General features: G+C 43.9%; 1 protein-coding gene across 1 annotated transcript in view; it reads left to right on the top strand.

Annotated features, from left to right (window-relative positions):
• Nucleotides 1-24,257, top strand: part of srgap1a (SLIT-ROBO Rho GTPase activating protein 1a) — a 70,860-nt gene that overhangs the window by 25,786 nt on the left and 20,817 nt on the right. Inside the window, exons 2-10 of the mRNA XM_079273943.1 lie at nt 1,527-1,722; nt 6,810-6,972; nt 12,574-12,636; nt 15,668-15,847; nt 16,346-16,474; nt 18,114-18,335; nt 18,852-18,953; nt 23,094-23,291; nt 23,841-23,925. Of these exons, the coding sequence (XP_079130069.1) occupies nt 1,527-1,722; nt 6,810-6,972; nt 12,574-12,636; nt 15,668-15,847; nt 16,346-16,474; nt 18,114-18,335; nt 18,852-18,953; nt 23,094-23,291; nt 23,841-23,925 (1,338 nt within the window). The remainder of the gene's footprint in view (nt 1-1,526; nt 1,723-6,809; nt 6,973-12,573; nt 12,637-15,667; nt 15,848-16,345; nt 16,475-18,113; nt 18,336-18,851; nt 18,954-23,093; nt 23,292-23,840; nt 23,926-24,257) is intronic.

Here is a 24,257-nt window from a genome sequence, read left to right as displayed (position 1 = left end):
TTGGAAAACGTATGTTGCAAGCAGCGTGTGTCAGCGGCCGGTGACACAGATCTCACAGTCGTCAAAGGAGGAAAAATAGTCAGTGCTCAAATTACAGTTTATTAGCCAAACCAAATAGTCTGATGTGGCCACTTGAAGCTACTGTAGCACTGACAGACACTCAAATGCACAAACGATGATGAGCAAAAACCGACTGCTGCGTTGTAACTTTCTGGAAGCTGTTCATTTTATTCAGGAGCTGGAAGACTGTGCAATATAAGAAGACACTGTGTTAAATAAACAGTGGAGAGTTAAAGCACTGCTGATACTCCGGCACTGCACTTGGTTTTCCTCTTGAAGGCGATCAATGCCTAAGAAATCAGATACTCATAATTCACTTTATTGAGGTTTGAATCTATTCTCAAACTGATGCAATGCCCTCTTATGAGTTCTTGTTTTTATATTACTATACATATTGGTGTTTGCATTATCAATACCACACTGACAATAAGTGAGGACAATGCACTTTAAACTGTGCCCTGAACCAATTATCTCGTCCTGTTCTGCTGATCTCAGTACGGCAAAGAAACGGCCATTAAGACCTTTTTATAATGGCACCTGGTCCAGGGAGTTGTACAAACGGTGTGTGAAGGCATGTTGCAGCCTTTAGTGCGTTTCGTTTTTAAAATGGAGGATCTCTGTGTCTGTGTGGCTCTAAATCACCTCATTAATCTGTTTCCTCTGCTGAAGATGTCTGTCTGCCTTCCATTAGGACGAATCCATTATACATGGCCCTGGCCAGAGATGACACACAGGTGTGTGTGTGTGTGTGTGTGTGTGTGAGAGACCAGTTTTCATGCTGAGGATTTCAATGAGGGGCATGATTCCTCAGAAAGGACCTCAGAGGGTAATTTACCTGCAACTTGTTTAAGGGAGTCCTGCTGTCGCACCTCTGCTTTCATAAGTGGCTTAGGTTTTCAGTCACAGGCACTGATGAGGGTCTGTGTGTGTGGCCCACCCAGCACTATAACTCTGGGTGTGTTGGGAATCAGGTTCCATTCGTCCTGGCGATATTTCCCACCTGAGACCAGTTATGCCAACCTCGGCTCTTTACATGCATTCAGAAGACCTATTACTGATGATAAGCTGCATCGGGCTGCTCTGTCGTACTGATGTCACACATACGTGCTGTGACTACACGTCTTGCTGATTCTTTGTCTTTTAACCAATATATTTTTATATTCATGATGGTTGCATGTTGATTTGTAAATCTGAGCTGTGCACTTAAGTAGTTTTGAAAGGTTGGAAGATTTGAGAGTGTTTTCAAATGTTCAGAACAGTGGTCAAACCTGCGCCTGTTGCATCTACAACCGATGATAACTGCCACATTTAATCACCTGTAGCTAGTTGATGTCCATGAGTTGGCCAAACTAAAACATAAACTACAATCCTTCTGCTGATGGTTTCCTTGTCGAAACAAAACTTTCTCATTTCTCATCCTCTGGCTGCTTCCTAATCTATTTGTTGTGTTCCTTGGTCTCCCTCAGAGATCCGGGCCCAGCTGGTGGAACAGCAGAAATGTCTGGACCAGCAGACGGAGATGAGGGTCCAGCTGCTGCAGGACCTCCAGGATTTCTTCAGGAAGAAGGCAGAGATCGAGATGGAATACTCCAGAAACCTGGAGAAGCTGGCCGAACGCTTCATGGCAAAGACGCGCAGCACCAAGGATCACCAGCAGTACAAGTGAGGAGACGAGTTTTGTTTATGATGTCATCGAAGCTTTTAGCCCATTATGTCACAATGACTTAGCTGGAGAGCTTCAAAAATGATCTATGACGTTTCATTCTGTTTCACATGTGCCACAACACAGCACTGTATTGTACAGTGTGGTAGAATTTGCAGCAGAATCTCAGCTTTCACTCTTAATCTCCAATGAAAACCACAAAACGCCTTTTCAATATAATACATGCAGTGCAATGTGTCTATATCTACATTTTGATATTATACTTAGGACATATTTCGGTCGCGACTGAAGGAGCATTTATTTTATATTTTATACTCTTGCCCTACTTGTGCATGCTCACTGAAAATAGAACAATATTGCGGTGTCATTTTGAGAAAAGTATTCGGGAAGTGGAGGAAGAAACTAAGCCTTGAATTTAATTTGGTCTTTGTCTCCTAGACTCATACCATAAGTACCTTTTAAAAAAAGATCTAATGAAAAGAGATTCTTCATCAAACTGATGAGAGGAAGTTGGTCTCCCTCCCTCACCACCTCTCTCCTGTCTTCATGGTGCATCACAGCTTGACTCTGAGTCTTTTTGACACAATTAAGCGAGCTGTAGTTGTTGGCGTGTTGCACTGTAGGAGTCTGCTCATGGGAAAAGCTTGCATTAGCATATTGTTTGAGCTTGTGGTGGGAATGAAAATACGTGTGTTTCTCCTCGCCGTCTGCAAATAGCCCTCCTGCGCTCTGTCTGCAGCGCCGATGGCTCTAGCAGCTGTGTGCGCTGGTGAAGGGACTCTGGTGTGGCGCTCTGTGGTTTTCATCGCGTGATGCACAGTCTGGTCACTTCATTCACAGGGTAAACATTTGGCAAGTGCCTCGGAGCATATTTCTTAAGTAAATACCAGACGTCTGAATAACATTAAAAACCTTCCTGTGGGTTTTAAATCATTTGGCCTATATTTTTATACTGGCATAAACGCCACACGTACAGTAAGGCTTCTGTGCTCTCCGTATTCGCTCCGTTGTTTTCATTGGACGGACTGCAGCCTAAAGCACTATTCATATGACAGGTCAGCTGGGCGGAGCTGCAAAATTGCTAAAGTAGCATTAAATGAGTAGCTAAACCTGTGGGTAATTAGTCTAAAATAATGCTCTCTCGTGCTCCTGCCGGTTCGGTAACGTTGTTTGGCCCAGTAGGAGTTCAGCTTTGAGCCACCTGTTGGAGCGTTGCATTAGCTCACTGCTGGAGAGGAACTCATCTGGCTTCATGGGAGGTGCCCTTTGTTGAGCTGTACTTCAGTGAAGATGGATATTTTTAATGACGCATTCTTATTTTTATTACACTCGTTTTGAAGGGAGACATGAAGAGCAGATTAACAATCTGATTCATATTTAAAGTGATGGCCTAAGAAAAAAGCCTGCTGAGTCTCCTTTTTATGAATAATGCCTCTATTGCCTATGATAATATGCCCAGTGTAAACACGCTGGTGTCTTTGCCACATTGAGAAGATACTGCTGTCTGTTCTGCTGCAGGTTAGTCTCCACTAGTTTGCAAAACAACATTTTAACAGCTGCGAACACTTCCAGCTTCCTTGACAAAAACACTCCTTTTAAGTAACGTGTAGTAGACTGTATTTGTAATGTGACTAGAACGCTACATTAACTGCAATTACATGAAATGTTGAATTTCATATGAAGAGACCTTTGTGTGTTAATTTTATTCACTCTTCATTACCACCAGAGGTAAATGCAAAAAAAAAACAACTACAAAGAGTCCCAGTTAAAATGATAATGATAATTAGGTGCTAGAAAGTTTAGTCAGGAAATTCTACAAATCACAAGCTGTTGATAAAGGCTTTCGGGCAGCATACAGCAATGGGTTTGGATATATATGGCTGTTAATGACCGCGAGGAAAAAGTTCAATTCTACTCGTGTCGTCCTATTTCCTTCCTGCGAGAAAACAAAACAGACCCACATCTCGGTGTCCAGGCCACAGCGGCAGGCTGTGGGAGAGCCATTCATTCCGGTCTGCTATGTCCATTTGTGTTTCAGTGGCTGTTTGCACAACACACACACACACACACACACACACACACAAAGGAACGAATGTGGGCAAACATTCTCCTCCGTCTCTCTCGCTCTTTCTTAAAAATGCACTCGCATGCACGCAACCAAATACTGTATTCTGCAAAGTTTGTTTAGGGAGGGACGTGGAGATGGTGAGCACATGAATCATTGAATTGTGTGTACTGCCAAAGAAACGGCTGCGATGATCTTAAATAGGCGCCTTTTATCCTGAATTAAGTGTCTGGTTTAAAGGACTTCCTGTCTTTGTCTGCGAGGATAAAAAGAAGCCGAAGAACATGCCGTGGCTGCGTACTGTATACACGTTACAATCTCCACCGCATTCAGCTTGAGTGGCAAAGAAGAAAGTTGAATGAAGTTAAACGCAGTTTGTTATTCACAGAACTACTTAGAATCATTAATTAGGCATTTGGCACCCTGCGGCTTGCTTTTCAACTTGACTCTTTCTTTGCGTGATATTCGTGGCCCGAGTCAGACGGGCAGCGATCACTTTGCTTTGGTACAGTAGCAGCAACTGTGTGATTACTTTGCAGGTGAACGCCACGCACTGTGCTGCAGCAATAAAAGCCGCCACAGAGGTTCATTAATCGATGTTATCGGGCACTAGAGGACTTTGCCATTTCGCCTCCGATGCTGATAAGGGCTGCTGTTTCAATACCCTGCATACATACTGAAGCGGTGATTATCCTTCATTGTCGGCATCCTGTTACGTATGTTGACGTTTACTCTGTGACTCCTGGTTTTAAACTGAGCGAATAGACAGAACAAAAACACACATTAATAGGAGCCAGTGAGTTCTTTTTCCTCACGCGTGTCCCCCCTGGACATTAGTTTCCTCTTTCATACCTTGTTTTAGCCCCTCGGGGTCCCGCCTGTGAGTCTGTCTGACCCAGTTCCTGCCCTGGCTGAGGGGGAAATGATGACATTGAGAGATTTTCCTGCCATTATGAGGGGTAAGCCACTCCCAGAGGTTAATTTGTCATCACGGCCTATGTCAGTCCCCTCCCCTCGTTTTCATGTGCTGTCCTTGTTTCACTTCAGGCCTCCGGTTTGTTTTAGGCTACAGCCACACTAATATGTTTTCGGTGCTTTAAAACTCCCAAGTAGTTTGGACGCTCGGCGTAAAATGGACTAAAAGATATGCGTTATAAAATGGAAATGTGGTAGTGTGGATGTAGCCTTGGTAGTTTAGTCCTGCTTTGGAAATCCAGGAGGTTATTTTATGCGCTGATGCAGAGGCTCATGATTTGCGATGTCCAGCTTCATGTCAGTGGCCACCTGGATATTATGCATCTGCACATGCAAACATGAGCATGAATTAATAAACACGTATCCACACACACACACACACACACACACACGCCATCTTCACATATCTAGATTCAGTGCCATGGAATGTAAGTATTGCACTCAACTGATGCATAATGGAGAAAGGACTTATGATAATTGCTCTTTGTGTGTGTGTGTGTGTGTGTGTGTGTGTGTGTGTGTGTGTGCTGCTGTGTCCAGCAGTCCCGCTGCTGTAGCTCTGGGGCCGCTCCACTTATTTTCTCCTTTTCCAGCTTTCTCTTCCTTTGCACGTGTCCTGTGCCCAGGCATCTTTCAGCTAAATCAGTTTTTTTTCATCCACCAACTTCCTGGTGTGGTTGAAAAGCGTCTGTGCTCTCGAATGCTCTCGGATGTTTTTCATGTCAGCGTGTTTGGCTCTGCCGTTATCAAATGCAGTTTGCTTCCTGTTTTTTGCAGTCTCAGGGAACATTTCAGCTGGCCGGGATGCTTATGTCAGTTATTCATTTGAAGAAATGCTCTGGTTTTTTTGTTTTTTTCAGTAAATGGGCTGAATGCTAGTTCAGGGCTGGGTCACTTGCCAGCGAGTGCAGAGTTTCACCTGTTGTGTTGACAAGTGCTGTCTGTCTATGCTATCTAAATCTGTGAGGGGAGAGCAGAGGCGAGTCTACATATGGTTCCTGCAAGACTTGACCCCCGGACCCACCTTAACACCTCTCCCTAATATACACACTGATATTCTGTGCAGGCAGGAGGAATGTTGTAGGTTAACCCAGAGGAAGTCGGCCTGCAGGCCAGAGCTTATGCAGGGCCCCAGCTTGCTCTGGTCTGGACAATGTCCTCCAGTTAGTGTGGAAGCAGCCGGCACACAGCACAGGAAACAGCTCTCATGCTCCACTATTTCACTCATTTTTATTTTTTTTTGCACCCAGCACTCTATCTTTCCCCTTTGCTGTGACGTCTCCTCCCTCGCTCGTCTGTCGTCTGCTGTCACATTTCGCACGTAATTCTACTTTTCAACTTAAAATACATCCATGGCTTCTCCAACTTTATTCCACTAAGTGTATTTAAAGCCTGTGGCGCACTCTTCTCTGGTCTAAGGAAGTCGACTCGGCTCAGAGCATTGCAAGAGCACTGCCCCAGAAATGTCACTGATGCAAAGTATTTCGTAGTTCCTGTAATATATGGAGAACTTTTTAGGGCCAGAACCAGCAGTATGTAGGACACTTAACATCAAGGGAGGCCTATGACTCATCTCTCTTCTGATTTTGTAACAGGTCCTGGTGCACTTGTGGTGCTTGTGGACCTCCTGCTAGTGGAGAAACTGACACAATTTCCTCGCTAAAATGACAAATATTGACTTAAGAGGTTTGAGCTGAGACAGACGCTCAGAAATATGTTGAAATGCACCGACATGAACCATAAGCGCGTACGGAGACTTGAACACACCTGCATGATCCGCTAAACTGCTTAACTATGTAGCGGGTTTTCAGTCTGTGATAATGTGTGTTCTTCTTTATTCATGCATTGCACATTGTGACTCGACACACAAGAAAATGCTGAGTCATCAAAACATTCTACACAACCAATTCTCTCCTACACACGCGAATAGTTCCTCCCTCTAATTCTTGCTATTAACATGTCGGAGATTACACCGATATATTCCTGTTCCACATCGATCTTTCGACAGCTGATCTGACACCTGCCCGGTTCCCTGTTTTTATTCAGGAAAGACCAGAACCTGCTGTCCCCCGTCAACTGTTGGTACCTGCTGCTGAACCAGGTGAGGAGGGAGAGTAAGGACCACGCAACACTGAGTGACATCTACCTAAACAACGTCATCATGAGGTTCATGCAGATCAGTGAGGACTCCACACGGCTACTCAAGAAGGTGAGCGTGATCACACAGAGATATATCTGATTGGCAGTGCACTTCTTAAGGGAGTACACACACACACACCCACACACACACACACCCGGCCACATTTTGCTCATAAAATAGTGTGACAACTATAACTGACGTGACTAATTTGTTTTAATGGGGATTCTTTCTGTTTCTATATGGCCACCAGAACTAACCCACTTTAACTCTCATCCTACCAACAACAAACAAGGACTGCCGACTGGGGTCCCAAAAAACTCCAAAATATACGACTGTATACACAAGAAACAACCTTCATAGCGAAATGTTGAATTATTTATTTTCAAATATTATTAGTTGTCTAATTATTGTTTTAGGAAAGTAACAGTTAATTTGCATATTTTGGGAAAGGAAAATAGACGGAGCACATGAGGAAGTGTGTGTCTGTCGCCTTTAAAATGACAGAGTGCCCCTTCCCCCAAGATAGTGTGTGCTACTTTAAATCAGGACCCATGACAAACATCTGATCTATCTATTCTATTTCTATTAAAACTGCATGGGCTGCAATTGTGTGCTTTTGATCCAATACATTGGTATTTTTAAAAAGGCACTAATTGAAACAGAAACATAAATCAATGATATGAAGTCATTAGTAACAAATTGAGGAACAAAGTCCTAAAAAAATTGGAATGATAGAATAAAGCGTCTGTGAGATATAACAAAAAAAAGTACACCTAGTAGTAATCTTTCAGGTCCTAAAGTTATTTTCCAATATGGTCAAACATCGTGCTTTGAGTGCTTTGTGGATGGAGAGGTTAAAAAAACCTGGCTTTTAGGTGTTTGGGCTGACAGGGATCCAAAAAACATGAACAGACTGAAAAGAATTCGGACAGAATTTGAAATGAAAGAGCCGACGACAACGAATTTGGAAACATAAAGTCCAGAGAAATGTGGGACGTAACATGCAGGGTACGAGAAGGTTAACAAATCTGCACAAAATTAAACGTTCACCTATTGGAACACACTCCTCATTTCACTCTGGTCGAATGTGAATTATGTTCAACGCATTCACTTTTATTAGTGAATACAATTTCCAGTTCTCTACGCGCGGTGAACGTAGCCTGCTGTTGATCTGTGATGCCCCTGAAGTCTCTCTTTAACTGCCTCCACCTCCCTCAGTACTGTACTGAAGTCTGACCTCGACTAGAAGAGGTCACATGTGACTTTTCTTTGATTAACTAAACAGAACTTTGAACTCGCCACTAACACAATCCAGATTTCTCATGGCGGTCATATCGGCCAGCGGTGTCTCCAGTCACCCGTGTGTTATAAACAGTCCTTCACTTTCAATTCACCCATTCATTTCACAACAAAGTATATTTTAGCTGCATGATGTACGGGATACATACAGTATATATTATCCGGCTTTGCGTTTGATGAGATGAAACTCGGATGGGCTCCTGCGGTTTAGTTTGGTGAATTAGAGTAGCGCAGAGGAACCTCGGTCGCCACAGTTTCAGATCAGTGTGCCTCCACTCTCCCGTCTGAAGACTGTGGCTTCATGGCTGAAACCGGGCCTCTGCTGCCTTCCTCACCACAAAGACGACAACTCCCTAAAAGATTATGAGCTCCTATGCTGCAGGGAGTCTCATGACCTGACCACAGGCCTAAATTACAAAGTGGCTTTCCTTCAGAGGAGCGCCTTTGTGTCAGTTAAGCTTGTGCAACTTTTTCTATCTCTGTTACGCCTCTCGCTCTCTCTCTCGCTCTCTCTCTCTCTCTCTCTCTCTCTCATGGGCTCCCTCACAGCTTCGAGGAGACAGCTGTACTGTTGTCATCCTGCCAGCACATCAAAGACTTGTGTTTTCACTTCCTTGTATGCTCAGGTCTCATGCTGTGCGGTGGAACAGCAGTCGAGTAACCCAGAGTAGCCCCGGTGTCTTCGTCAACATCCTCCGGCTGACCCGTGTGGCGTGTGCATTTATTTCTTCAGTGCTGCATTGTGGTCGCTTTTCAAAACAAGCCTCAGCCACGAATTATTTTAGAAACGCCCCATTTTAGCTTCTTTTGTTCTGTTTTAATACAGAAGGCAAATAGGGGACCTCTCTTTCTTTCTTTATGCTTGGACAGATCTTATCACATGTATTCAGTTTTCATTATTCATACAGCCGGCTCTTTGTTTTGACTCTGCCCTGTTTTATTTATGGCAGTCACGTTCTGTGGCTGCAGCTACGAGGTGGAGATCCCAAAGCTTCAGGCTGTTTGGAGCGTTTTCTAAGTTTCCATGTGCATCAGGGTCCATGTCCATCAGGGTGCTGGTTATTGTGCATGCAGACTGTCCCAGTGTCATGGCTTGTCTGGGATAGAACTTGAATAGAACAGGGCCATCCTTAATGTTATTAGTAACACCTGTGTTTCTCCTATATGACGAGCCAGAATTAGTGCTATGAAAAATATGCTTGGTCGTCTAATTTCCGAGAGTGAGATGAGATTAAGTCTCATTTCTGTGCAGAGTGCGTTTCTGAAGTCAGGATGTGTTTGGCTTGGCGCAGAATCATTTGTGATTGAGCTATTTCTGCCGATCAACAGCCAGGAGCTACGAGTGTGCACAGTCACCCCGAGTCTTTTTCCCCACAGTGTGGTTGCCAGGTTTGATACCTTACCTTTTGTTGTTGAAACCAAGACCTGCGCTCAATGACGGTATCTGGCCACCTGTGCCGTCACCAGAGACGCTGCATAGAGCTGTTAACTGATGGACGCGTAACTCAACCTAAAACCACAAATTGACATTTTTAACATTCCTTATTAAGTGTGGGTTAAACAAACGAGATACGTTGTACAAATAAAACATCTTAAGAGTTGTTGGACAAAGCTAGGCTAGCAGTGTAGCACTGTTTCCAGTCTCTATAGTAAGCTAAGGACTCCAGCTCTGTCCTCAATGCATTACCATGTGACAGCTGTCTGGGAAATAGAACAAATACATTTATTTCCTTTCAATGAAAGGATCTGTGTAATTTGGTCCAAGCTTGTAATTATGAAATACATCAGCTAACTGTGTCCATTAACCGTGTGACTGTTTTACAGTGACTCGGCTCTCAGATCTATGCTGAGCGCCACACACGCACACACACACACACACACACACACACACAGGCCCCGCATATACAACTGCCATCTCTAAACAATGATTAATGTCAGTGGCAATATGAAACCCAGCACTCTCCAAAGGCTGACTTGGTTTCTCCTCTCTGGGGCGGTTTCATCCTTCTAATGTGGTTGGAATACAGATGGTATGATCTTTTTAATGAATTAGACCGAATTGGAAACCCCCGCTCTGATTTAACCAAAGAATTGAGCTTCACGACACACCGCCGTCATTGCGTGTAAATGTATGTGCATGACATGTAACGACACTACGAACGGAGCTACTATTTCACAGAGTGCTTAAAAGCATTATTTTAGGTGTAGCTTTTTCTGGTCAGCGCAGTCTAAACATGCCTTGAATGTAATGTCGCTTCACTTTCATCTTTATCTTTACTTCTCTCTCACACACACTTTACTTCTCTCTCACACACTCACTCTCTCGCAGCTCATGTGAGCCCTGAGAAGGCTTTTCATTGAGCTCTGGATCACTTCCCAGCCTTCTCAATGGAGAAGCTGACGAGTGTTAGATCTGACAGATAGTCAAAGGTTCTGTCCTCTTGAGCTGACCGCTGCTAATGGGTTCTCCCACAGGAGAGAGGCCGTGTCTTGAAGATTTTCACGATGTGCAAGCGTCCACAATTAATCGGCAGTTGGCTTAAAATGCGGTACAGTCACGTTTCAAGAGACACAATTACAGATCAACTATAAACTCAACAACCAGATCAAACTATAAATGACCAAGATCTTTCCGTAGCTCCCTTCTCTTCACTTTCTCAAACATGCCTGAGTTTGACTCTTGCCAAGTTTGGTGCTTAGAGCTGTGGTTATCCCGGCTTACAGGCTGTTTGCTCTCTGAATAGGTAAGAGCTACAAATAGGGGAATTGACGGACCAGGTGTTGGTTGTTGGGAAGGTGTTGCCAACCGGCCAGGTCACCCAACACGACACTAATTTCAGACACCGGCCTGGCAGCCAGTAACGGAGTCTAATCCTCTTTGCTGTCTATTCATATTCTCGGACATCGTGCAGCTTTACCCGTAAAGAACAAGAGGGAGAGTTTGTGTGCTTGTGCACGCACTTTTTCTTGGCCTGTTGGGTGTTGACAGTTCAACAGAGTTGAGAGACATTCGGTCCGACTGTTTGTCACAATGAACAATCCTCGTGAACTGCCCTTGATCAACGAGGTGTGTGACCTCTAAAGAGCCTCTTACCTGTGGCCAACACTCACAAGAAGCCTTACGTGTGCAAAGCCACATGCTGACTCATCTATTCTCCTACAATGTCCAATGTGTGGGGTATCATTGCAATGAACAGCTGCATGCAATATAACAGACATGAGTTGGAGAGGTTAGGATTATATGGGCCTGGAATTGGCTTGTTTGCTTCAGCCTACCTCTGTCTATGCACTGGACCCTGCAGCTTATACCAGCAGCTGGACTTCTCACACATTCTGGTTGCAACCATTATAAAAATGTCCTAAATCCTGTTTATCAACAATCAAAAAGCAACCCGAAGTTTTCCTCCATTTCCCTCCAACTACCAACCATTGTGCACTCTCTGAGTAAAGCAGCATCTCTTGAAGGGACCCGGTGGACACCCTGCTGGGTTAAAGTTATGTTCGCATTCAGTATTTCTCACTAAAACGCATTGTGTCTAGCAACTGCACTGAATACATTTCCTTTCTCAGTGAACACTTTATTTTAAAACCTGCATTATTTACGTCCATGTTTGCTAGCTTGTAGTCTTCTACTTTCTTGCCTGAATTGTCCTTTTGAGAAAAAAAAAATGCAATTCACCCCATTCTTGATCAGAGGTACACCACCACTCCATCTAATCTATCCCACCACACTAGGCGGTTCAATACCCTCACAGAACCCTCTTACGGCCTTTGCCTGGGAGCGGCTCCCGGAATGAGATTTGTCTGAGGATAATTGGGTTAGAGAAAGACTTGGAGTGCGAGACGAGGCCGTAACATCATCCAGGTAGCAGAGCGTGGTATCGACTGTAGTAGAGAGATCAAACATTCATCGTCATGACTCATAATCTCATAAACATGTGAGTCGGTGTGAGGGAAATATGAGCGCTCCACAGTAAAATGAATAGCTAAAGCCCCTCTAAATCCATCACAGCGTCACTGTTAAACTGTATCCCACAACCGTGAGGTGCATTAATGTGGGCGTGTGTGTAATAGTATTACCGAGTCAGCCTTGTGGCGCGGCTGATTGAGTTAACATATTTGGGAAAAGTCTTTCAGGTTGAGGCGTAGAAACCAGATAATGACTTGAGCATGTGGACGGTGAAACTCGAGCTGCGTTCGATGATTTGAGTGGAAAGGCCGTTTTTATAATGGAGATTCGTTAATTCATGTTGGTTTAAATGGGGTTTAAACTATGATTTTGGTTTGGGGAAACTCTGTGTCTGTCTTTGTATTATTTTACTGATGTGTTGTAATGGTCTCATTGTTTGTTTGTTTGTTTCTTTTTTTCAGAGCAAGGAAATAGCCTTTCAGCTCCAGGAAGACTTAATGAAGGTCCTTAATGAGCTCTACACAGTAAGTAGTAATGACGTTTTAAACGAATGCAAGTGCATCGGTCTTTGCTGTGGTTGAGACTGGTTTACAGCTGTGAGCTGCCAAACTTCAAACGATTTGTAACATCTACTACAGCTTGGAGTCTTAAACCCTGGAGCTTAAAGGTGTCTGAAGGATAAAATATTAAACTTTGAAGCAAATAAACAACCACCAAAGTGATTTCTCAAACTGTAGGGAAAGTGTGTCTGATCTCTTTTACCCAAATCAACTGGAAATTCAAGCTGAAGCATAAACATTTTGTTCGCTTGACTCATTACAGTTCATGTTCTCTTTTTTTAATGGCTTTCATCATCTTAGTTTTCTTGCTCTTCAAAACAAACTCATGCAAAGCCACACCAGGCGGTTGGAGCCAAATAGCAACTTGTGGATACATTTACTTAAAAAAAAGAAAGCGTACTTCTTTTTTTGCATTGTCGCCTTCATTCAAAAGTTTACAGAGACTGATGAGAAGCCTGGGGAGAGAGCGAGAGCGATTACATGCAGCAAAGGTCCCCAGTTGGAATTGCATCAGGCATTACATTACATTTACATTACAGTCATTTAGCGACTTACAATTCAGAGTCTATCACATTCATACACCGCAGGCACAACTACGGGAGCAATTTTGGGGTCAAGTGTCTTGCTCAAGGACACATCGACATGCGACTAGCAGAGCAGAGGATGAATTATTTTGGGGGAGGGGCTTGGTAACATTTTACCAGACCATCAACGTCTTGTTTTGCTGTCCAATGCCTTTGCTGTAAGTAGTTGTCTGTGTGAAGCTCTGGCCTCAGTGGAGAAAGGTATTTAAAACCATGAATAGATGGCTGATTCCACTGTGGTAATCGCCCCAGTCAGCCCTGCTGGCTAAGTTGTTGTTGGAGAATCAGGTGCTGGTGTATTCTTAGACAGGACGACTGGATGGTTTAGAGGCCATGTTGTTTACATATATATAAATATATATATCTACATATAAATATTAGTGGTGTAACGGGTCACAAAACTCACGGTTGGGTTCGGTACGATACAGTGGAGCCACGGTTCGGTACGTTTCGGTACAGTAGAAAACTATAAATGCCAGAGAAATGTACTTGATTTTAAAATATATTTATTCATTACAACTAACATCATGAAGTTATTCTTTGACTTTGAACAATGATGGAACTATACCTGAGTGACCCATCTTCTGGGGTGTCTTCTTAGCAACACATAAGCATAAAAAACTAAAACTGCTCCTTAATGTTATGTAGTATTGTTACTTACATCTTGCTTACATCTTGTATTGTTACTTACATCTTGCAAAAGATATTTTTAATCTCAATGGGACTACCTGGTCAAATAAAGGTTTAAAAAAAAAAGAAGAAATTATTATTATTTTTTTATTCAAACTTATTCGGTTCGTCATGCGTCCTGAACCGTGAGCCTCGTACCGAACGGTTCAATACGAATACGCGTATCGTTACACCCCTAATAAATATATATATATTTATTAGGGGTGTAACGATACGCGTATTCGTATTGAACCGTATCTATCTATTTAGAGCTACTTTAGGTCATTCACAGGCATCAACAATGACGAGCAGAGAAACGAATACATTAGAGCCATGCTGTTAATCTGTGTGTTTCAGTCATCAATCAATCTTGTTATTCCTTCCTACTGATCAATGTCACTGCGTTGAGCCTCCTCATTGATCATCATGGTAACCTGGGAAGATACAAGTGGAGGCAGCTTCCCCAGAGTTTGAGTGAAACGCAGCTGAGCGTGCTCATACAGCCTCCAGTTACTCGCTGTGGAGGATTACAGTGGTTACACTTCCAGTCGATGGCCGCGCTGCTCCAAACACAACAAACGTGTGACTCCAAACTCAGTGTGTGTCACTCTCACCACAGTCCACACTCTACATTTGACCTGGTTTAGACACACACACACACACACACACACACACACACTGATTAGCTGTTGCATCAGACAGCCACAGTCCCGATGTCGACCTCCGCCAATGAAATAACAGGTCTGCTCCGTCTCTAAATATGTCCCTCTAAAAGAAACACCAAAGTAAACACTGCAGCGGCAGACTCCAGACCAGTAAGTGAGGCGTACAGGACCCAAGGTCAGTCACCCATCTCTAAGCTGGTTCCAGTTAGGCCAAACCCCACCAAAGGCAAAAGGGCTCCAGACAAACCAGGCTCTGCTTCGTTGTTCCACTCGTACAGAAATAACTCTCTTTGGGCGAACGATGTTTAGATTTTGAGATGGGTGAGTCTCTATTTGTACTGAAGTTGAGGTCTTGTGCAGACGAGTGACTGCATATATCGGTTTTGGAGCTGTAATTTGTTGGACTTGGTTAATTCTAGGTTAAACCACGGGTGCTCTATATTGCCACCTTTTCCTGTGAGTTTGAATGTATTTTCTGCAGTGTAGGTGGCGGGCGATGGGACGCTACTTTCTACTGGAGTCCGTATAGTTATGTTATATAAAATCTATAAATGCATGTGTTGTGCTTCTCTTGCTGATGACCTCATGTTAGCATCATGGGCGACAACATTCCTCCCACAGCCAGTGGTTCATCTGCACCGTCCTCTGAGCTCTGTCTTAATAAGCTCATGTGAAAACCAGAGGACCAACCCAAATCCTTTCCAAACACAGATCAGTGAAGTTGGATTTAGCTGCAGTGATTTGCGGTGGTTGTGGGTGTACGAGCGTCAGATAAAGAGGCTGCAGAGAATCTGGCTCTGGTTTGTGGCGAACCTCCTGCTGTGAGAGGAGTCGATCTGTGATGAATGAGCGGGTCACAGGATGGAAGCCTTAGCTGTGGGTTATAAAAGATTGGTCTTGACTATAAAGATGGATTATTCTGACCTTTGACCTCGCAGGAAGTGACCTGAAAGGCGCACCAACACAGCTGGTTTCAGGACGCTGCCTTTCGCCAATCTTGAAAAGGAAAATGATTACAAACAGGCCTTTGGAAAATATTTTTCTTTGCAGCCTATTGACACGTGTGTTTGCCTCCAGGTGATGAAGACCTACCACATGTACCACTCGGAGAGCATCAGCGCCGAGAGCAAGCTGAAGGAGGCGGAGAAGCAAGAGGAGAAGCAGATCGGCAGGGGAGAGCAGGTCTTCAGCATCCGAATGGAAGACAAATACCAGAGACGCAGCTCTGTGAAGAAGATCGAGAAGATGAAGGAGAAGGTGGAATTTAGTAGAGAACATTTTAAAATCCAGTTTGGACAACTGCATTGAAATTTAGTGACACACCATTTTCTCTTTCATCGAGTAGTCTTGAACACAACAAAATATCTTTTGGGAAGTGTTAAAATATGAACGTGTCAGAGTCGGAGCCCATTGGTCAGTGGATGGTGACTAACTACCGGCCTTGTGTTTGTCTGGTAGTGAGGAAGTGTAGCATAAAGACAGATTGCTCACACGGAGGTATCCTCGTTGAAGTGAAGGACGCAGGCTGCTTTTAGTTTAGGCTTTTCTTTTTTCTCTTTTTGCTATTTTTAAACACAATGCAACTCATTTCTCCTCTGGTGTTTATTAAAGCTGTTGTTTGGCCACTAATCCAGTCTCAGCTTGGAGACATAAAAGCACAGTCACTTGTCAAAAAGGCAATTCTCTGCTCATTAAATTCATCCTCGCTCTGTTGCTGTCTTTTTCTCATTCTACGCCTCTGATTCTCCTCATCAGCGTCAAGCCAAGTACTCTGAGAACAAGCTGAAGTCGATCAAAGCGCGGAACGAGTACCTGCTGACACTGGAAGCGTCGAACTCCTCCGTCTTCAAATACTACATCCACGACTTGTCGGACTTAATTGATGTGAGTATAAAACCGCATGCTTTTGTCAGCCCTGTTCTGGAGGCAGCTTCATCTTCAGCACAGGCTTGTTTGTCTCCAATGAGACGGGGGACAGTTTCTGCCGAGGACATCCTTGCATAAACAGAACACACAAGTTGCAGACACCTGAGGTAGATTTTATGTTGCTCTGTGCTCCTCTCGCAGGAGAGCCTTTTATTTTTCACAGACTGTGAGAATAGATTTAAGATAATCAGAGAAGGAGAGGCTGATGGCTTTAGCAGCTGCGCCTGATATAAAAGAGATCTGAGGACACCAGACTGTGGGATGGAAATTACAGTGTAGGACTAAATTAAAGCAGCTTATTAACTTTTGTGATCAAAACTAAAAAACTCTTAACTTCTCCTCATGTCATTATTGAAAACCCACATGTTATATATTTAGTTATACCGTGTTTTGCTGACACTTTGTCACTGCTTGGAAAATGTTTCCACATCTCTCAGACTGTGTGAGTGGACTGTGACTTTCAAACCGAGTGTTCTTTGTTGTCGTCATGTACCGCTGTGGCTCGTCACTCTATTCTCGACAGCACTCGCATCTCTCTACTCTGCCTGGCAAGCGGCCTGCTTTGCCGGACCTTTTTCTGCTACCGGACCAATAAACATGACTTATTTATAATATGGCTCACCTTGTTAGAGAAATAAACTCACCGTGTGTGTGTGTGTGTGTGTGTGTGTGTGTGTGTGTGTGTGTGTGTGTGTGTGTGTGTGTGTGTGTGTGTGTGTGTGTGTGTGTGTGTGTGTGTGTGTGTGTGTGTGTGTGTGTGTGTGTGTGTGTGTGTGTGTGTGTGTGGGGAGATGCGCTCTGCGTGAGCTGTATTGTGCAGGCTCACACACATTTGTTTATTGATGAAGGGGACTTTTGATAGTCTATAACAAAGTGTACAAGGTGACTGGTATTGTTTTGCCTATCACTCAGGCCATGTCGTGTGTGTGTTTGGGTGCCTGGGGCCTGTGTGTCTTCCCAGGAGAGACCTTGGCCAGGCTTCTAGTTATTAAAACTCAGCATTAGTTCCTGGAGGTAACATTCATTCACATTGAGGTAACATTGCGTAACACAGAGGCAACACTGCTGACTCAGAAAGTGTAGGACTGTTTACGATGGAAACTTGTCTTATTTAAAGGTCCATCTCTATTGTTTGACCATATATCGGTCAATGAAAGGTAAATTTTCTCGTATAATTTAAGACTATTTCATAGAATTATGTTTGCACTGACCATATGGAATTATTGGCTTGTTTTCCTCCTGTGTTTATAAACATAACGGCTTTTAAACAATCCTTAAACAGCATCAGAAAACTTTAGTGACTTGGATTGGAGAGCTGAAAGTCAATCGACAGAAAATCATTTTAATCATTGAATACATTTTTCATGCAAGTTCCAGATTCTCATGTGTGAATTTCTAATGTTTTTATTTGTCTTTCGTGATTGTATATCAATCATTTTGGGGACTTTAGGGAATTGTTTTTTTCTTCATAGAATGAATAATTCATGGGGAAGATTGTCAATGACAATACGGAAGTAATAGTTTCGTTATCAGTCTAGTGTTTGTGCATCATGAGACCTGTAGGATCCCGTTGACCCTCTTCTTTCCTCTCTTCCAGTGCTGTGATCTGGGATACCACGCCAGTCTGAACCGGGCCCTGCGCACCTACCTGTCCGCCGAATACAACCTGGAGACGTCACGCCACGAGGGTCTTGACATCATAGAGAACGCCGTGGACAGTCTGGACCCACGGAGCGACCGACAGAGGTTCATGGAGATGTTCCCCACGGCCTTCTGCCCACCGCCAAAATTCGAGTTCCAGTCTCATATGGGAGACGAGGTATGCAGCTCAGACCACATTTAGCTGGGACGATGAACTCCACTAAAGAGGAGAAAGAAACCTGCAAAAATATACTGTATGAGTTTTTAAATGCTTTGTTTCCAAGTCACTGTAAAAAAATAACATGGAAGAGAATTTGGAGTTGATTAAAAGAAAGTCTCCGACTTAATGAGGTCTGATTTCATTTTACTGCGTCTGGGCTGCCGGATCAGGTTTTATGGGCCACAGAATTTGACAAATCATCTGTTAATTCTCCCCCTGCAGTCATGTAGCTCAACATGTGTTCAGAGTTTTACTGTTTGGCGAGCACGACCAACGCTGATATCATGTCTGTTAACTAGCTGTTGTTGTGTGGCTGTCTGCATTTTGTCACTGCTCTGCAATTGAAGAAGAATTTGGACTCCTGCGCCTTGTTTAAACCAGAGGTTACGTGGCCTAATGTTCCTTCAGCGGGTTCCTGATCATTGACGATTTATTTCGGGCGGTTTTTTTCTTTTTTTTTTTTTTTTTATCCAGGTGTGTCAGATCTCAGTGCAGCCAGCGGTGAACGGAGAGCTCATCCTGAGGTTCCAGCAGCTTCAGTCTCGCCTGGCTACCCTGGAGATAGAGAACGAAGAGGTAAAGCAGCGCAAATAAGTCAAACTCATGACACAGCAGAGACGCAGCGATTGCAATTTTCTTGGCAAATTCCAATTCTTTAAATGTTTGAACCCCCAATTTCCGATTTTCTTTCATTCTAAGAACTATATCTGATACCATGTAAATACATTTTGGGAAATTCAATTGGATGTTCAAAACATAACAGGTAGTTGTTCCAAATGTGTAAAGGTTGTTCCTATGGCTTATTTTTGACTGTTACAAATTATGTGTGTGTGTGTGTGTGTGTGTGTGTCTCTGTGTCTGTCTGTCTGTCTGTCTAGCATAAAAAAACATTTCAACGCATGTGTGTAATCAGCTGGTCAGCAGCCTTGACCAATCAGGTGACAAAGGGACGGTTTCGATTGATGGGTGCATCTCGATTACACCGATATTTGTGTCTTGTGGGGTTTAGATATGTCAAAACCGCCGCTGCATTGTTGTTGGCCAGAGATGCAGGAGTTTTGTCATGCCGCTATTTGTTGGTTACAAGAAGTTGACAGCTGCAGAGCTCTAAAGCTATTAAAAAGAAAGTTAACTTCAGCCAGAAGTCATCCAAGGCGAGACAGAGGAATAGTTGCTGATGATCTCTGAAGAATCAACGTTTTTGTTGCATATGCATCCCTCTCTCTCTCTCACACACACACACATACACACACACACACACACACACACACACAGTATTTTCCTGTCTCTCATGCCCTGCAGGTAGCCATCAAACCCTCTCTGTGAAGCCTCCATTTCAGTTCCCATCAGTAGTATTCTCGCTTTTCTTTGCTTCTCTGCATCTCTCGCTGTATTGTTTGAATCCGTTTGTTTTTTTATTTAAAATGAAAGCCGTTAGGGTAGAAATACCATGACTGCCGTGATATGGACAAAATCATCAAACGGTGGTTTCGTATCTTGATAAGGATCTATATCACAACACAGCATGTTTTTTAATAAGTCAACAAATAGTCTATATGGAATGACCACATGGTTTTATCGTCTCTTGACAAATGAAAAGTATTTTCTCATTTTAAGAACTTTAGTGCAAAAATAATCAGATTCTCTGAGAAATTTGAGCGTGCTTGTTATTATCAATTTAGACAACGTAATTGTGTATCACGCTGTATGATTTCATCACACAGTCATCATCATTATCATATTGAATTATCACCCAGCCTTACTACCACAGTTTCACAGTGCGTCTAACCCGCCACCCCTCTATGAGCCCTCACTGCCGTCTGTCTTCATCCTCTGTGTTTCTCTCCCTCCTTCCACATCAGTGCACTCTCTGTCTTTTATTCAGCTACAAAGACGAACCGAGACACGGGAGCATGTCACTCAACTTCCTCTACATCCACTGTTACTTCAGATTCCTTTAGATCAGATTGTTGACACTTTGAATTTGACTGAAACGACATCAGATGGAATGAATGACGGTGGATAGGATACCTGTATTTTTGGGCCTTGTGCTTATTACTTGTGTGTGTGTGTGATGACGCTTGCTTCATGTCCTTGTCCTCACTGAAGCGGATGTCCTGGTGGGTCAGAATTGGAGGGCGCTGCTGCCTTGTGTTAGGATCACCAGATGGCCTCTCTTCCCGGGCACAGCGTGCCAGATACATCCTTGAAAAAAATGAACTTTCAAAGCGCTGCGACGACCTACAAGCACGACTGTCAAATGTACAAGAGGGAAAAAGAGTCTGTCTTTATCCGGCCAGGAAAGGCTGCAGGGCAGCGCTTAATAGAAGCGCAGCTGTTTCCTCAAACCTCTTTGACTCCTGTGAAACAGTGAAAGAAAACATTGCTGAATAATTTACTCTGCATCAGTGGTGGGTGGGGGGGGAATCTGGATCCCCGCTCTTACTAACGGGTTGGGGTTAACATCGCCCTGCTGGGTGCCTTCACTGCTCTCCGAGGAAGCCGTTCATTTCAGCTCGTCAGTCAGTCAGCGTGGTTCATCTCGTTTAATAATCTGGCCATTTAGATCTCATTTGCCTCCGCGTGAACCAGAGCTCACACATGCTAATCTTCTTCCTCGTTCGTATTCTCAAGACGTTTCACACTATACTCAGACAATCTAATACCATCTCCATTGCAGGGAGTTATTGTCTTCTCTCAGGGAGGCACATCAAAGCCTGTGTGTGTACCTTCATAGTATGTTGAACGCTATGGACAGCAGTCTGCCCTTTGACCTGTGATGATGGATGTTGCCGTAACTGTCAGTGATGCTGCCGAGAACAACATTGATTTTAAAGTGCGGTGAAGGAAATGATGTTGTTTTCAGTCCAGCGATTGACGACTGTAAATAAGTCCGACTGACTCTTGGCTCCGGGTACTGGTGCGCTGTCTATGTGGCAACATAGGAAATACACGAGTCATGGGTCTTTATTGAGGATAAACCAACTTTAATTCGATCCCGGGGACTTTCTCCAGGTCTGTTGTGCAGCCACAGGGACTAATGGGCAGAGTCTCTCTAAGAGCGCCGTTGTAATTGAGCCCGGCAGTGAACACTGGTAACTATTCGTCTGCTGAATAATGGTTAAACGCAACAGCTTTTTCACTGGGCGCAATTCTCTCGCATGCATGGGTCCTGTCTTCACGATGACTGCTGGGCCTCTCGCATCCACGGGGGCCAAGCGGGATGAGGCTATCGAGAGAGAGCAGGTGTGAAGCTAATGGCTGTACATCGTAGTGCGTTACCTTTTGGTTGGCACCTGCCGTGAATAAAACCACAGTGCATACATGTAAAGTGATGGCGTAAGTGTAGTTCCTCCGTTTTCTCCGTCTGTTGAAGGCAGCGGGTCATTTTTCATTTTTGTGCAGACCATCACTCCTTTGATCACCAAATAATAACCCCCAGCTGTCGCAAGACAGGCCGATGTTTTTAAAGAGTTTTACGATCGCAGAATCCCCCGTTTCCTTTTCCACGCTGTCATTAGTCGTGTTCCAACCTGCAGTGTGTTTTTCGCTTCACATTTGGATGGATGACACTCTTGCTACATCCACATTGTGTGCTCCAGCATGTGTGTCAGCGCTGTAATCATCAGTGTAACACGTGAAAGAGATGAAGTCCACCTTGCCTTTCAGGTGTTTTTCTTTTTTTTCCTTATGCAGCACAAATGAGTCACAGGTCAAGCTGTTTAAAGAAAGCAGCTATTCTAGTGTTGTCTCGGCGTGTATAATAGTCACACGAGGAATCCGCCATGTTCTTTCATTAGCACTGAGGTCAGACTTACTTAACAACTAAGAGACGGGGTCACTACCTCTGAGTGGGGGTCCTCCTGACCGTTACCGATAATTAGGAGGATTTCCAGCTGCGTGTCACTCGGGGCGTCCTTGACCCGGTGAACACGCAGTTGAGCTGCTGTGGTCGCAGCACCTCCGTCCTCACCAGAGTGTCTCTGTTGAATGAAGGAAGGCGTTTCGCAGAATTTTTCCTTCAGTTGGTGTTTCTACATCAGCATGGCCTCTTTCCTTCTGCAGCGTTTCCACATCAGTGATTCGTGCTCACATGCTCCACAGTCTCTAGACTCTTCCTCCTTGTCTGTTTGTCTCCTTTTATTTCATTTCATCTTTTTCTCTGTCTTATCCGAGATCTCCTTGTTCTGCAATTGTAACATTTTTATGATATCTCTCCACAACGTCTTAGCTCATACGTGCAATTAGAAGGACATTTGTTTAATTGGACCTTTTTGTGTAGATCACCATCATATCATTGAATCATGCTCTGTAAAGTCCTGACGTTTCTAAGCTCCGGCTGAAGCACCCCTGTTGACGGGGAAGAGGCGGTTATGGAAACTCATCTTAAAAGCCTGCGACTGAATTTACCATCTCCAGCACACACTGTTCACCTCAAGCCCCTCTGAGTGCATACAAATAGACTGCTTTGGCTGCGAGTCATGTTCAGGTTGTTGGTGGATTTCCAGAAACTTGTGTCTTGTCAGAAAACACCTGCATTTTTCATGGTGTCATGGGATAGCGAGAGAGGTTTTTAGGGAGTGCGATGATAAAGCTGTTTTTGGTATGCTGGGATGATAACATTGTGATAGTGAAGACATGACATCAAGGTTTTAAGCCGACTAGTTTTTGCAGTTCTTCAACTCTTCTTCGCCCGTTCTTTCTTTGTGTCTCCAGATCAAGAAGACGTCGGAGGCCACCCTGACCACGATCCAGGACATGGTGACCATTGAAGACTACGACGTGTCCGAGTGTTTCCACCACAGCCGATCAACGGAGTCGGTCAAGTCCACTGTGTCGGAGACGTACCTCAGCAAGCCCAGCATCGCCAAGAGGAGGGCCAACCAGCAGGAGACGGAGCAGTTCTACTTCATGGTGAGTGGAGATGTTGTCCAAAAGAAGAGGACGCTGGTGGTTATGAGTGAGCGAAAACAACTTCAGACATATCTTTTTGTTTCTGTATGAAAATAGGAAGAAGTGTCTCTCAAAGACACTCTTTGAAGGCTTGATTGCCGTTCTGTACTTGGACGTTTTCAAAGAAAAGAGAACTATGACATTTCCTCGTCTGATTATATACTGTGTTTATTGGTGACTAATTTCTGTAAAATCAATCTGAGAATCTGAACTCGAAGCTTTTTATCTGGACTTTAAAAATCAAAATCTGTTCATGTAAATTCTGTTGGACTTAAAAGTCTGAATCTCATGCCGTCAGCCCCTTTTGAAATCTTTGATCAGCTGGCAGAGTGGTAGGCTAACTGCTGTCGTGTTCCAGTCTGAAGATGGACATGCTCTGATAAAAGCTTTAAAAAGACTCTCAGCGTGTCCTTTGCCCTTGGCTTTCTTATCATAGATTGCTGTCTTAAGAGCGGGTGCTCTGGCTGGCACTCGGGGGGCCGCCGTGTAATTACTCTCAATTCTCCACAGAAATTCCGGGAGTTTCTGGAGGGCAGTAATCTCATCTCCAAACTGCAGGCCAAACATGACTTGCTGAAGAGGACACTTGGTGAAGGTACAGTCACGACCCCTTTACTTTGATACTCTTATATACTCTCATAGCGCCCACGGTTCCTCTCAATGTCAAACCCAGTTCCAGCCAAAGTGAGGGCGTATATTAGCCCAAATCAGAGTCCAAACAGCCAACAGAACCATAGATTCTTAATTTAATTTTGTCTTTTTATATTTTCACCATTTTTCCCGCAGCAGATTTCCTATTGTTTGCCTGCTTTTCCCAATACTCAAAGCTCTTAATGGCAATCTGGGTTTTAAACCAGGCGAGCCAGAGCTGAGGGGGGGTTGTGAACTTGTATTATCCATCTTCGTGATTGATTTGCTCCCAACTTA

Source organism: Melanostigma gelatinosum (genome assembly GCF_949748355.1).
Source record: "Melanostigma gelatinosum genome assembly, chromosome: 1".
In the NCBI taxonomy this organism is placed as follows: domain Eukaryota; kingdom Metazoa; phylum Chordata; class Actinopteri; order Perciformes; family Zoarcidae; genus Melanostigma; species Melanostigma gelatinosum.
This window is presented reverse-complemented; position numbering and strand designations above follow the sequence as displayed.